This window comes from Brachionichthys hirsutus, chromosome 10 (genome assembly GCF_040956055.1).
Source record: "Brachionichthys hirsutus isolate HB-005 chromosome 10, CSIRO-AGI_Bhir_v1, whole genome shotgun sequence".
Classification (NCBI taxonomy): domain Eukaryota; kingdom Metazoa; phylum Chordata; class Actinopteri; order Lophiiformes; family Brachionichthyidae; genus Brachionichthys; species Brachionichthys hirsutus.
The window spans coordinates 1,142,872-1,155,700 of record NC_090906.1 but is presented as its reverse complement, the minus strand read 5'-3'; the positions used below and the strand labels follow the sequence as shown (position 1 = coordinate 1,155,700).

The 12,829-nt window shown below is 55.5% G+C and overlaps 2 protein-coding genes across 5 annotated transcripts; one reads left to right on the top strand and one right to left on the bottom strand.

Moving 5' to 3' along the window:
* The first annotated feature begins 2,251 nt into the window (after positions 1-2,251).
* cul5b (cullin 5b) lies at positions 2,252-8,848 on the top strand. The gene is made up of 19 exons (XM_068744136.1): positions 2,252-2,275; positions 3,911-4,020; positions 4,106-4,205; positions 4,292-4,468; positions 4,545-4,686; positions 4,783-4,928; positions 5,038-5,118; positions 5,207-5,300; positions 5,529-5,659; positions 5,755-5,862; positions 5,945-6,009; positions 6,098-6,230; positions 6,350-6,481; positions 6,570-6,693; positions 6,769-6,944; positions 7,033-7,194; positions 7,579-7,697; positions 7,829-7,952; positions 8,092-8,848. Exons 1-19 carry the CDS (start codon positions 2,252-2,254, stop codon positions 8,284-8,286), a joined length of 2,343 nt encoding a protein of 780 aa, XP_068600237.1. The 3' UTR covers positions 8,287-8,848.
* A 43-nt stretch (positions 8,849-8,891) lies between these two features.
* On the bottom strand, positions 8,892-12,230 carry mat2b (methionine adenosyltransferase 2 non-catalytic beta subunit methionine). 4 transcript variants are annotated; one of them, XM_068744764.1, is made up of 7 exons: positions 12,158-12,230; positions 11,239-11,430; positions 10,440-10,554; positions 10,191-10,343; positions 9,901-10,094; positions 9,714-9,827; positions 8,892-9,643 (listed from the first exon to the last, which is right to left on the bottom strand). In XM_068744764.1, the coding sequence occupies exons 2-7, from the start codon at positions 11,422-11,424 to the stop codon at positions 9,467-9,469; spliced, it is 939 nt and encodes a 312-aa protein (XP_068600865.1). In that variant the 5' UTR covers positions 11,425-11,430; positions 12,158-12,230; the 3' UTR covers positions 8,892-9,466. The 4 variants fall into 4 exon arrangements, with proteins under 4 accessions (XP_068600865.1, XP_068600867.1, XP_068600868.1 ...); XM_068744766.1 differs by having other exon boundaries at positions 12,104-12,217; XM_068744767.1 differs by having other exon boundaries at positions 11,239-11,433; positions 12,158-12,215.
* Positions 12,231-12,829: the final 599 nt, after the last annotated feature.

Below are 12,829 nucleotides of genomic sequence, written 5' to 3'. Positions count from 1 at the left end.
AGGTCAGGCCTTCAGCGTATTGCTGATCGTTTGGCTCGGCTGAAGCCGCTTCGGCCTTTAATCACAGACATTCATGATCCGTAAACGTTTCCGGATCGTCTCACTGAAGGGAAATGACCGTGGAATGCAACCTTCAAAGCCCATATATGGGATTAGAACCCCGTGACGGTTTGCACTTTTATCCCAGAGGGCGCCGCTGCTCCAACGGCGCCGCGGTTAAAACACACCGATCGCATTTCCTTCCTTCAGCTGCAGGCGGCGACGATCCATTTCCATCTCAACATTTGTGTTGTTCGACTGCAGTTAAGAAAATATTTGTTCTCCGTGTACAATGGGTGAGCTGCACAGGTGGGCGGTTCCAGGCGGTTGACTCCACCCCCCCATTACATCATGCCTGCCGTGTTCCCGGACGTTCTCAGGCAGGTGTTATCAAGGACAGCAATAACGGCTCTGTGAAAATCAACGGTCTGTGGTGAATGTGGAGACACACGCACGCACACACACACACACACACACACACACACACACACGATTCAGGTCCGCCGGCGCCCACCATGTGATGAAAGCCCTCAGGTTGGAGCTCCGCAGCCCGCAGCACACCGTGCACTTCCGACGCAGCCTCTCCTCTTCCTCTTCCTCCTCCTCCTCCTCATGTCCCGCCACATCCATGAGAGCTAAAGCTGGAGACACGAAAGTGATCACGGATGAAAATCCTGGAATGAAATGAAAAGAGTTAAAAGCCCGACAGACGAGGCTCAATGCCCTCATGAGGCCGTCCACGCAAAAGGGACTCGAGCTCACAGCGATGAGGCGAAAGGTGACCCCAAAGGAACCCCAAAGGGACCCCAAACGGACCCCAAAGGAACCCCAAAGGAACCCCAAACCGACCTCAAACCTACCCCCAAACGGACCCCAAAGGAACCCCAAAGGGACCCCAAACGGACCCCAAAGGAACCCCAAACGGACCCCAAACGAACCCCAAAGGAACCCCAAAGGGACCCCAAAGGGACCCCAAACCGACTTCATCGGTCACACGTCACCGACATCATTTCACTCCACCTGGTTAAGAAGTTTTGAGTAAAGATTCACATCCAACACGCTGGCGCCTTCACACTGACCGGTGGAGAAGGTTTGGAGAGGGTTGAAAAATAAGCCACGCCTCAGATGTATGACGTAGGCCGAACTGGCGTCGCCGCCAACGATTAAAAACGTGTCATCGATTCTGGATCAGCGCGTATGAAAGACAGGAAACGACAGGATTTACGTTAAACGGACACTTTTCCCAACGCAGTTTGGTTCACGTTCTGCGCGCGCAGCGAAATAAAAACGTAACGCGACTTCAGATTTTATCAAAAACATCTCGTGCACGTACGTTTCAAAGATCTCGCGCGCGTACGTTTCAAAGATCTCGTGCGCGTACGTTTCCTTCTCCGGTCATGGCAGCCTGTCGGGAAACTCTTCGGCTGTCATTCATTCTCCCGTCGCACACGATCAATCACACTCCCGCGTGCGGACTTCCCACCGTACCTCAACCTAACCCGGGTTATCTAGGACCCGCCTTCTGCACTCTGATTGGCTCCGGAAAGACGTCATTCCGCGCACCGTGCAAACAAACTTGTCTGACTTGTCAAGAGGCGCTGACAGTGACGTTCAGCGGAGGGAATGGTCTGATCAATTATTCAAGTAAAATACAAAAATATAATTTTTAAAACGTCCAGCGATAGTCCAATACTGAAAATAATATTCGATTAGGCTAATATACGAAAAATAAAATATTATACGTAAAATCAGAGAAATGGAACGCTTGCCGTCTCACCTCGCGCCATCAAAGGAGTTAAAAGTAATTTATAATTTGATTATTAATTGCACGCGCACGGACACACACTCATTTTAGTTCATTCAATTCAATCCCCCCCCCCCCCCCCCCCTTATTCACGATGCAAATGCTGAGTGTGGACTGAAGATCATTTCAAAACAGGAAATAAAATCATGTGGTAAATGATAATAATAAAATAATAATACCTATTCATGTATTCGTGTCCTATAAAGTCATGTCAGCGATGGAGCCACTATTATATTTATTCTGCTCAAAGGTTAAAGTATCAGCGTTCTGCTTTTATTTGCTTGAATGACGTAACAGCGCGAATAAAAACAAAACACACGTTTTATATGGAGTCTGTGACGCGACACGGTAATCCCGAGTCCCCGTGCAGTTCGCGCGAGACTTCACGAGGGCATAAGTTAAGGGAACATGGCGACGTCTAATTTGCTAAAGGTAGGTAGCTGCTTCAACGCATTTGTGTGTGTTTAACGGCCGCGACGCGGCTCGTCACGCTCCGCAGCGCGATGGCAGCGCTCGCCGCTGCCTTAGCAAACCGCGCCGCGTCCCCGCCGCGGCCGCACCGCGTCCGCACCGCGTCCGCACGCAGCACGGGCGGCAGCGCTGCCTTTAGCTGCTAGCGGTTAAGTTTCACCTGGCTAGCATTAGCCACTCACAGATCATTTTGCTGGCTAAACAGAGAAGGTAAAGCACGGATAAATGAGGAGAGAGGGGTGCTGCTGCGGAGAGACGGAGGAGCGGAGAGACGCGTGACGGTACCGGGATGGCACCGGGACGGCACCGGGACATTTAATCTATCTGCGGCGGCGCCAGCCTCAAATCTCATCATCTGTCACTCAGGAATCCGCAGGCGGGACCGGCCCCTTAGAATACCCGCTGAAGGCTGCCCCGCCGCCGGAGCTGCTGCTAGCCGGGCTAGCTCGTTAGTGCTGGTGCAGAGAGGAAGCACAAAACAGCTGATCCCGCCGGGAGACACCGAGACCGGCTCAGCTTGGAGACATTACCGGTACCGGGGCCCCCGTTACGTGGAAGCTTATTACCGGTACCGGGCCCCCGTTGCACGGAAGCATTACCGGTACCGGGGCCCCGTTACACGGAGGCATTACCGGTACCGGGCCCCCGTTGCACGGAAGCATTACCGGTACCGGGGTCCCCGTTACGTGGAAGCAACATTACCGCTACCGGGGCCCCGTTGCACGGAAGCATTACCGGTAGCGGGGCCCCGTTACGTGGAGGCATTACCGGTACCGGGGTCCCCGTTACGTGGAAGCGACATTACCGCTACCGGGGCCCCCGTTACACGGAAGCATTACCGGTACCGGGGCCCCCGTTACACAGAAGCAACATTACCGCTACCGGGGCCCCCGTTACACAGAAACATTACCGGGGCCCCCGTTACACGGAAACATGACGGTACCCGTGTAGATTCCAGAATAAGTCTTGGGATCATTCGGGGGGGGCGTCGATGTCGCCGGACTCAATCCCGTAGGAAATGTCTGCCGGGATTTGAGGAAGGTGATCCCGGGAATGTTACAGGATGGTTCGGGAGGATGAGGCTGAGATTCCTCACGAGCAGCGCTAGGCGTTAGCTAGCGCTCCATCAGAGCAACAACGACACATCGTTGGGGCGGAGCTTCTTCCTGGTCCTTTAGAGACGCATTCCGGGCTTTGTTGTTGTTGTTTGATTTATGAACGGCCAAATCGCTGCCCGAAGGATTTAGTTGAATCTGGCAGTTCGACGCAGAACCTTTTGGTTCTCTCGTTTCTTTGTGCTTCTGCGGTTTGAAATGAGGCGTGCCGCCGCGCCGCATGGCGCTCGCCACCCGTCCGCAGTCGGGCGCCGCTCTTCAGCCGCTCTTCAGCCGCTCTTCAGCCGCTCTTCAGCCGCTCTTCAGCCGCTCTTCAGCCGCTCTTCAGCCGCCCTTCAGCCGCTCTTCAGCCGCCCTTCAGCCGCTCTTCAGCCGCTCTTCAGCCGCCCTTCAGCCGCTCTTCAGCCGCTCTTCAGCCGCTCTTCAGCCGCCCTTCAGCCGCCCTTCAGCCGCTCTTCAGCCGCTCTCCTCTCCCTTTCAGAACAAAGGCTCCCTCCAGTTCGAGGACAAATGGGACCTGATGCGTCCCATCGTGCTGAAGCTGCTCCGGCAGGAGTCCGTCACCAAGCAGCAGTGGTTCGACCTGTTCTCGTAAGTCCTCCTCGCAACGCGCCGGCTCGCCGGTTCAACGGACACGCCTCTAAGAGACGACGCGTCCTCTCCGCTGCTCCCACAGAGACGTCCACGCCGTGTGCCTGTGGGACGACAAAGGCCCGGCGAAGATCCACCAGGCCCTCAAGGAGGACATCCTAGACTTCATCAAGCAAGCACAGGCGGTAAGACGGGGGACGGGGACGGGCGGTCTGTCCCCGGTGAGACTGTGCGGCTCGCTCACCCGGCGCGTCTGTCCCGCCTCCCTCAGCGGGTGCTGAGCCACCAGGACGACACGGCGCTGCTCAAGGCCTACATCGTGGAGTGGAGGAAGTTCTTCACGCAGTGCGACATCCTGCCCAAACCGTTCTGCCAGCTGGAGATCACCCTGATGGGCAAGCAGGGCAGCACCAAGAAGTCCAACGTGGAGGACAGCATCGTCCGCAAGGTGAGGAGGAGGAGGAGGAGGAGGAGGCGGAGCCGGCGACGGTAAGTCCTGATTGCCCGTCTCCGTCTCGCTGCAGCTGATGTTGGACACGTGGAACGAGTCCATCTTCTCCAACATTAAAAACCGGCTGCAGGACAGCGCCATGAAGCTGGTCCACGCCGAGCGCCTGGGGGACGCCTTCGACTCGCAGCTGGTCATCGGCGTGCGAGAGTCCTACGGTGAGACGAACGCGTGTCCTTCCCGGTCCTGGGTCTCCGTCTCCGTCTCTCTTCTAAGGGGACGGAGACGGAGACGTCTGTTTCTGTCCCCGACAGTGAATCTGTGTTCCAACCCGGACGACAAGCTGCAGATCTACCGGGACAACTTTGAGAAGGCGTACATGGACTCCACGGAGAGGTTCTACCGGACGCAGGCCCCCGCCTACCTGCAGCAGAACGGTGTCCAGAACTACATGAAATACGTGAGTGGGGCGGTCAGGCCTCGCGCTAGCGGCTAACGCTAACGCTAACGCTAATGCTAATCCCGCGGCCGCACGCGATGAATGAGCGTCTCGCCGTCTTCGTCGCCAGGCGGACTCAAAGCTGAGGGAAGAGGAGAAGCGAGCGCTGCGGTACCTGGAGACGAGGCGGGACTGTAACTCCGTGCAGGCCGTGAGTCTCGCGCAGGACGACTGTGTCCGTCCGTCCGTCCTCATGGCAGCACGTCCCGCTCACGTCTCTTGTCTGTCCAACCTCCCAGCTGATGGAGTGCTGCGTCAACGCCTTGGTCACGTCCTTCAAGGAGACCATCTTAGCCGAGTGTCCCGGCATGATCAAACGAAACGAGACTGAGAGTGAGTACGGCAGGACCGGTCCTACCGAAGGCCCCCTGACCCCTGACCCCCGACCCCCGTCTGAGGATCACCTGAGAATAAGAAGCATCCTGAGCTGCAGGCGCCATCATCCAGATAAAATGTTTCATTAGAACGCCGGCGGCGAATCGTTGCTTTTCTTCCCGCCTGTTTTCTCTCTCTCTCTCTCTGGTCTGTCTGGTGACGCCCCGTCTCTCGCCCGTGTCCCAGAGCTGCACCTGATGTTCTCTCTCATGGACAAAGTGCCCAGCGGCATCGAGCCCATGCTGAAGGACCTGGAGGAGCACATCATGAGCGCGGGCCTGGCCGACATGGTGGCCTCGGCGGAGACCATCACCTCCGTGAGTCACCCCGGGGGTCGCTCGGGGTCGGCCGAGGTCGGCCGAGGCCGCCGCCGACCCCGCTGACGTGTGACGTCGTCTCTCGGTTGCTGCAGGACTCTGAGAAATACGTGGAGCAGCTGCTGACGCTTTTTAACCGCTTCAGCCGGCTGGTGAAGGAGGCGTTTCAGGACGACCCGCGCTTCCTGACCGCCAGAGACAAAGTGTGTCCAACGCCACTCCTGCGAAACGCGCTTTCGTCGCCGCGCCGCTGTGAACTCACCGCCGCCCCCTTTCTGTTTGCAGGCGTATAAAGCGGTCGTGAATGACGCCACGATATTTAAATTAGAACTTCCACTGAAGCAGAAAGGGTGAGCGACGGCGCCGGCGCGGGATTCGCACGCGGCCTTTCGTGGCGTGCTGTCTGACCGCGCTCGCTTCCCTCTCCTGCGGTTTCAGGGTCGGCCTGAAGACCCAACCAGAGTCCAAGTGCCCGGAGCTGCTCGCCAACTACTGCGACATGCTGCTGAGGAAGACGCCGCTGAGCAAGAAGCTCACCTCGGAGGAGATCGAGGCCAAACTGAAGGAAGTGGTACGTTTCAACGGTTAGCATAGGCGCTGCTAGCCTCTGGCTAACGCCCGGCACTCACAAAGATGCTATTGAACGGCGATCAATGCGTCCGACTCGCGTCCCACATCTGCCGTCCGCAGCTGTTAGTCCTGAAGTACGTCCAGAACAAAGACGTGTTCATGCGATACCACAAAGCCCACCTGACCCGGCGACTCATCCTGGACATCTCGGCCGACAGCGAGATCGAGGAAAACATGGTGGAGTGGCTCAGGGTGAGCTCCCGGCGGTTACCTGCTCGCTTCTGATGTCTCTCCAATCTGATTGGCCCGTCAAGCCGGCTGTCTGTGATGTCATCTTCAGGAAGTAGGAATGCCGGCCGACTACGTCAACAAACTCGCCAGGATGTTTCAGGACATCAAAGTGTCCGAGGACCTCAACCAGTCGTTTAAAGAAATGCACAAACACAATAAGCTAGCGCTACCAGGTGAGCGTCCTGAAAGCAGGAAACGGCGTCCGTGCAGCTCGGGACATCGTGACCGAAATGCCGTTTCCTTCCCAGCCGACTCGGTCAACATAAAGATCCTGAACGCCGGCGCGTGGTCGCGGAGCAGCGAGAAGGTTTTCGTGTCCCTGCCGACGGAGCTGGAGGACCTGATCCCGGAGGTGGAAGACTTCTACAAGAAGAACCACAGCGGCCGGAAGCTTCACTGGCATCACCTCATGTCCAACGGCATTGTGAGTGGCGGCGGCGCCGCGGACGAAGCGACCCGCTCTCGCTGGGAGTTGTTTCTAAACGGCGTTGGTTGTGGAATGAATTCTCCAGATAACCTTCAAGAACGAGGTGGGCCAGTACGACCTGGAGGTGACCACCTTCCAGCTGGCCGTGCTGTTCGCCTGGAACCAGCGGCCCCGGGAGCGAATCAGCTTCGAGAACCTGAAGCTAGCCACCGAGCTGCCGGATGCAGAGCTGCGGCGCACTCTCTGGGTAAATGGAGCCGAGGGTGGCGTGTTGTAGCTCGACATGTTTGTAGCGCAGATGAGCAGGCCTGTCGTTTGCTCCCTGCAATACTGTTAGCATTGAGTTTACTGCTATGATGCTAGCATTGAGTTTACTGCTGCTGGCATTGAGTTTACTGCTGTTAGCATTGAGTTTACTGCTATCCTATTAGCATGGAGTTTAACATTGTTAGCATGGAGTTTACTGCTATGATGTTAGCATTGAGTTTACTGCTGTTAGCATTGGGTTTACCGTTGTTAGCATTGAGTTTAACACTGTTAGCATGAAGTTTAACACTTCTGTAGGTTGGCCTTGATCCGCTTTATTAACCGGATCCTTCTCGCTGCTTCTTTCTTCACCATCGTCTCCCAGTCTCTGGTAGCGTTTCCCAAACTCAAGCGGCAGGTGCTGTCGTACGACCCGGTGGTGTCTTCACCGAAAGACTTCGCAGAGGGAACGCTATTCTACGTCAACCAGGACTTTTCTCTCATGTAAGGGAAAACCAGCACAGCGATGATGACGACGGAAGAGAGGATTGATTAGCTTAGCTTAGCACGAGGGCAGTGGGGAAACAAAAATGAACTGAACTTTGATGTTTTTGGTTTCTAATTCAACTTTACAGAAAAAACTCCAAAGTTCAGAAAAGGGGGAAGATCAACCTGATTGGTCGGCTGCAGCTTACCACGGAGCGAATGAGGGAGGAGGAGAACGAGGGCATCGTCCAGCTCCGGATACTCAGAACACAGGTACGGAGGTCGGCTCGCAGGCCCCGGGTCCCTCTGTCACGCCGCCCACCGGGAACAGACAGCTGCTCCTTCCATTTCCCATCATGCATTGCAGAGATAATCAATGCGCCCTCTGTTTCTTCCACGCCGTCGTCTCCAGGAGGCCATAATCCAGATCATGAAGATGAGGAAGCGCATCAACAACGCCCAGCTGCAGACGGAGCTGGTTGAGATCCTAAAGAACATGTTTTTACCACAGAAGAAGATGATCAAGGAGCAGATCGAGTGGCTGATCGATCACAAGTACATCAAGCGGGACGAGACCGATATAAACACCTTCATCTACATGGCATAGCACAGCACGCTCTCAGTGGGTCGGGCCCGACGGACACCAGGATACTTTTATTTAAAAAAAAAGAAAGAAAAAGAAAGAAAAAAGAAGATCCGGATCTAAACGGAGGCCTGCCTATTTAAAAACAAAACGAGTGGAACTTCCTGCCTTAAAGCCGTACAAAGAAAAACACAACGCCATGTTTGCAGGTCGGTCTTCACCGGGTGGGCGGTTCCCTTTGAACGGGGTGTCACAGGAAGTGATGAGGAACGCCGGGCTTCAGGGGTTCTCAGCCGGTTGTGATCCGCATCGAACCCGGAGCAGCCGGAGCTCGGACCCTCGCTGAGCGGTGCCGTCGTCACGGCGAACGGAATCGAACACTTAATTTGTACATTCGACGTGTATGAAGAGCGAGACGAGCGTTTGTCTGCGTCCCAAGCCTCTGTCCCTCGTATGAAAGGACAATGGGGGGGGGGGGTAAATCTAGAATAACCCCCTCTGAAACAGAGCTGTTGATGGAGATGGAGGTCAGCGTGTTGGCAGCAGAGGGCCTTGGAGAAGAGGCTGAGGTCAGTATTACACAATAAAGTACTCCAGTTCGGGGGGGGGGGGGGGGGGCGTACCACGATGTGAATGATGGAATGAATAAATAAACGGCACCTTATTCTGACGAGTCGCCTCCTTGCTCTGCGGCGGGCGGATCCACACGCCTGAGGCCGTGGGCGGCGTCCGATCCTGCTCTCCACGCTGCTGGGCTCAGTCTGACCTTTGACCCCCCTTCCACTGATTCCGTTGACTGCCGATCTGGTTTCCATCACACACCCCCGACGACCGTCCGACCGAAGCCACCGTTTCATTCTCATTAAAGACTTCGTCAAACTGAATACTGAAACGCAACAAACGTCTTTATTCCAGGTTCACAGCAGGAGCGAGAGAACCGAGAGAACCCCGGAGAACCTCACATTTACTGCATCACCGATTAGAACCTGCTGACTCAGCGAATCAATTTCATTTCACACATTTTTATTGCACGCAGATTAGAATCGCTGTGACTCAACTCTGAGGAGGAAATGAACGTTTAGCCGATAGCTCAAGGACGAGGATATGGATCATGCTCCATTAATAACCTTTAATTAACGCGTAATAATCCTGTAATAACTGAATACTAAGACAGAACAGTAGGAAACAGAACTCTGTCCGTCCGTCAGTGGAAGACCGTCTGTCTCCAGCGCTTGTCTGGCGTGAACGGCCACAGACAGTCGGTGACGGCCGAGGTGAAAGGTCGCGGCTCGACGCTCAGGTTCAGCAGCTCCAGGCGAGAACAGTTCAGCCGACTGTTGGCCGGACGCAGAGCCGCCGCCGCCGCCACCTGCTCCGTCAGCTGCAGAGAACCGGAGAAAGGACTGAAGCCGCAGGCGGGACAGGAAGGGGCGGGGCCGGCTCGTACGTACAGGAATGAGGTGATTGGACGGCAGCTGGAACGCCTGAGCGATTGCAACGGCCATCTCGTATTTGGTCATCTGCTCTTTGGCCGAGAAGTGAAAGACTCCTCTGACGGTCGGGTCCTGGGGGTGGAGGGGGGGGGGGGGTGAGACAGGCGCACACAGGTCTCCATCAGGCAGACGGGCGACGGCGTACCTGTCTCGCTCTCTCCGCCAGCTTCCTGCAGACGGCAGCGACGTCCCTGGTGTCGGTGGGAAACCTCTGCTGGCAGTGGTCCAGCGTGCAGCACTCCGCCGCCCCCTGCACCTTCAGCCAGAGGGTCGTCACGGCGCTCTCCGACACCGACTCCACCTCCCCGAACAGCACCGGCACCCGCAGCACCAGCGCACCTGCGACCAGGCGAGCCCCGACGCCTCAGTGCCAGAGACAGACCCGGCAGGGACAGGTGGACAGACAGGTGGACAGACAGGAGGACAGACAGATACCTGGACAGTGTCTGAGCGCCTCCCGCTCGCCCTCCAGTTTGCTGCGTCCGTAAACGTTGAGCGGGTTTGGACCGTCGTCTTCCCCGTACGGAGGATTCCTCCCGTCGAACACGTAGTCCGTGCTGATGTAGAGGAGGAGCGCTCGGCAGGCAGCTGCAGCGGGACGAAGGTCAGCGGCAGCAACGACAACAGCAACGACAACGACAACAACAACGACAACACGGGGTTAAACATCCGCCGGCGACCGACCGGCCTCCTTGGCCAGCGTGCTCGTGGCGTGAACGTTGAGGGTCACCGCCGCCTCGGTGTGCCGCTCCACGACATCCGGACGTCTCTCTGCAGCGCAGTGGACGATCACCTCGGGCTGGAGCAGAGAGAAGTTCAGTGAGGCCCCGCCCCCCACGCCACGCCCCCCCAGAGCGCCGTGTGTTTGTTTGAAGGCGTGCCACATCAAAGACTGCATGGAGCTGGAGGTGTTCCCGCTGTCCGCCTGGTGGCGACAGCGCGCCATCACAGCAGGAGCAGGCAAAAACAAGGTTGAAACGTGTTTGTAGAGCCCCGCCCCTAAATCCTTACCTGCAGGAGAACAGGTAAAACCAAGCAGAAACTAGATGCGTTATTAAACAGTCTGGTGCAGTACAGGACGCAGTACAGGACGCAGTACAGGACGCAGTACAGGAGGCAGTACAGGACGCAGTACAGGACGCAGTACAGGACGCAGTACAGGACGCAGTACAGGAGGCAGTACAGGACGCAGTACAGGACGCAGTACAGGACGCAGTACAGGAGGCAGTACAGAACGCAGTACAGGAGGCAGTACAGAACGCAGTACAGGAGGCAGTACAGAACGCAGTACAGGACGCAGTACAGGACGCAGTACAGGACGCAGTACAGAACGCAGTACAGGACGCAGTACAGGACGCAGTACAGGATGCAGTACAGGAGGCAGTACAGAACGCAGTACAGGAGGCAGTACAGAACGCAGTACAGGACGCAGTACAGGACGCAGTACAGGAGGCAGTACAGCACGCAGTACAAAACGCAGTACCTTGTACTCCTGCAGCAGTCCTCTGACAGCCTCCTCGTCCGTGATGTCACAGCGCAGGAGGTGTGGCCTGGTTCTCCTGTATCCAGTCCCGATGACGGACCAGCCGCTCTTCTGAAACTCTCTGTACACGGCTCGGCCCAGAAGACCCGTCGCCCCGGTAACCAGGACGCTGGGAGAGGGCGCCATCGAGTCCTGCTGGGGTCAACGAACAGCATCAGCATGGCTGACTTCCGGCCCCGCCCCCCAAACAGCGACCGAGTCTATGAGCTCTAAAGAGGGCGTGTCGTCGTCAGCAGCTGTTTTACACGTGGAGGCGAAGTAAACACGCAGAAAAAGATTTTTGGTTGAAACGAAACAATTCTGGATTTGACGGGAATCGATCGGGAATATCTGTATTTGTTTGTTACTTTAATTCCGAAGTGACTCCGCTTCCGACAGCGTCTTGAGCGCGCGCTTACCTGGACGAGCTGCGCGCGCCCCGGGTCGAAGATAATCCTTAATTCAGCGCCCGCGCGGCGCATCGCTCCTCCTCCCCGGCCCGATCCGAACTATCGATCGGTGTCAGTCAACAGGCTCTCCCGTGTGTGACTTTTGGATGCGCAATTTCTATCCGACGGCTTCCGCTTCCGTTTTGTAGTATTGTTTGCCGTAAAGCAGCTGTCGCGATGACTCTGACAGGTTAGCTTAGCATGCAGGCAAAACAAATGACGCAGAAGAAACGCGAAATCGTGAGAAACAAACGGGAGCGGAATGACTCCCGTCGTTAATTTACCGACAACCGGAAAAACCAAAACTGAAGCGGAAACCTGAACACAACCGATCTGAGATCTGATTTAACGCAGCGGCGTTACACATAACAACTTACCACAACAACGCAGTTTGTTATTTAAAAATAAAAAAAAGAAAGACGTTTCTTTACCTCCGAACTTTCGAAATGAAAACGAGGCACAGACGAGCAAAGAGGGGCCGGTCCGCCAGGCCTCTACTTCCTGTATTATTATTATTATTAATGTTGTCAAATCACAAACGAACGCAGCAGGTCCGCACCGCCGCCTAGTGTCCTGGAGTGTAACTGCAGCCTGCCTCAAAATGATCACGCGAAGACGTTAACTCATTGAGTGCTGTGCCCCAGTTAAGAAGAAAAAAACTTTATTTTTATGACATTTTATACATTTTTAATGAAAAACTAAACACCACATCTTAAAAATATATTTTGTAAGAAGTCAGTTCGGCTGTTTTGGCAAAAACCCAAAAGCCCTGATTAAAAACAGACTCATCTATTGGAGCATGGAAAGCTTCGTGGCTTTGTGGCGACATGGTTTCTGCAAACCTGTTTTTGTCTTGCTGTGAGGCAACAGCGCTTACCACTGCGCCACCGTGCTGCCCAATACTTCAAGTTGAGTTCATGCATTTGGTTTTACTCCTGCAAGTAGCAGTGAAAACGGGAAAGAGGGCAGAATGTGGACAGGCTGCCGACAAAAAGGTGACTCAATGCTCGAGTTTGCATCACGTTTAGCCATAATAGAACACAAAGCACCTCCCCGTGCAGGCGCCGTGAGGGAGGAGTATCTGCAAATGGAAACACACATTT

Coding starts and splice junctions, on each gene's coding strand:
- cul5b (XM_068744136.1), top strand. CDS start 2,252: ATGGCGACGTCTAATTTGCTAAAG. Junction 2,276..3,910: donor CGACGTCTAATTTGCTAAAG/GTAGGTAGCTGC, acceptor TCTCCCTTTCAG/AACAAAGGCTCCCTCCAGTT. Junction 4,021..4,105: donor CAGTGGTTCGACCTGTTCTC/GTAAGTCCTCCT, acceptor CTGCTCCCACAG/AGACGTCCACGCCGTGTGCC.
- mat2b (XM_068744763.1), bottom strand. CDS start 11,759: ATGCGCCGCGCGGGCGCTGAATTAAGGATTATCTTCGACCCGGGGCGC. Junction 11,431..11,696: donor GGCGCGCGCAGCTCGTCCAG/GTAAGCGCGCGC, acceptor TGACCCCAGCAG/GACTCGATGGCGCCCTCTCC. Junction 10,095..10,190: donor GGCGCTCAGACACTGTCCAG/GTATCTGTCTGT, acceptor GCCTGGTCGCAG/GTGCGCTGGTGCTGCGGGTG.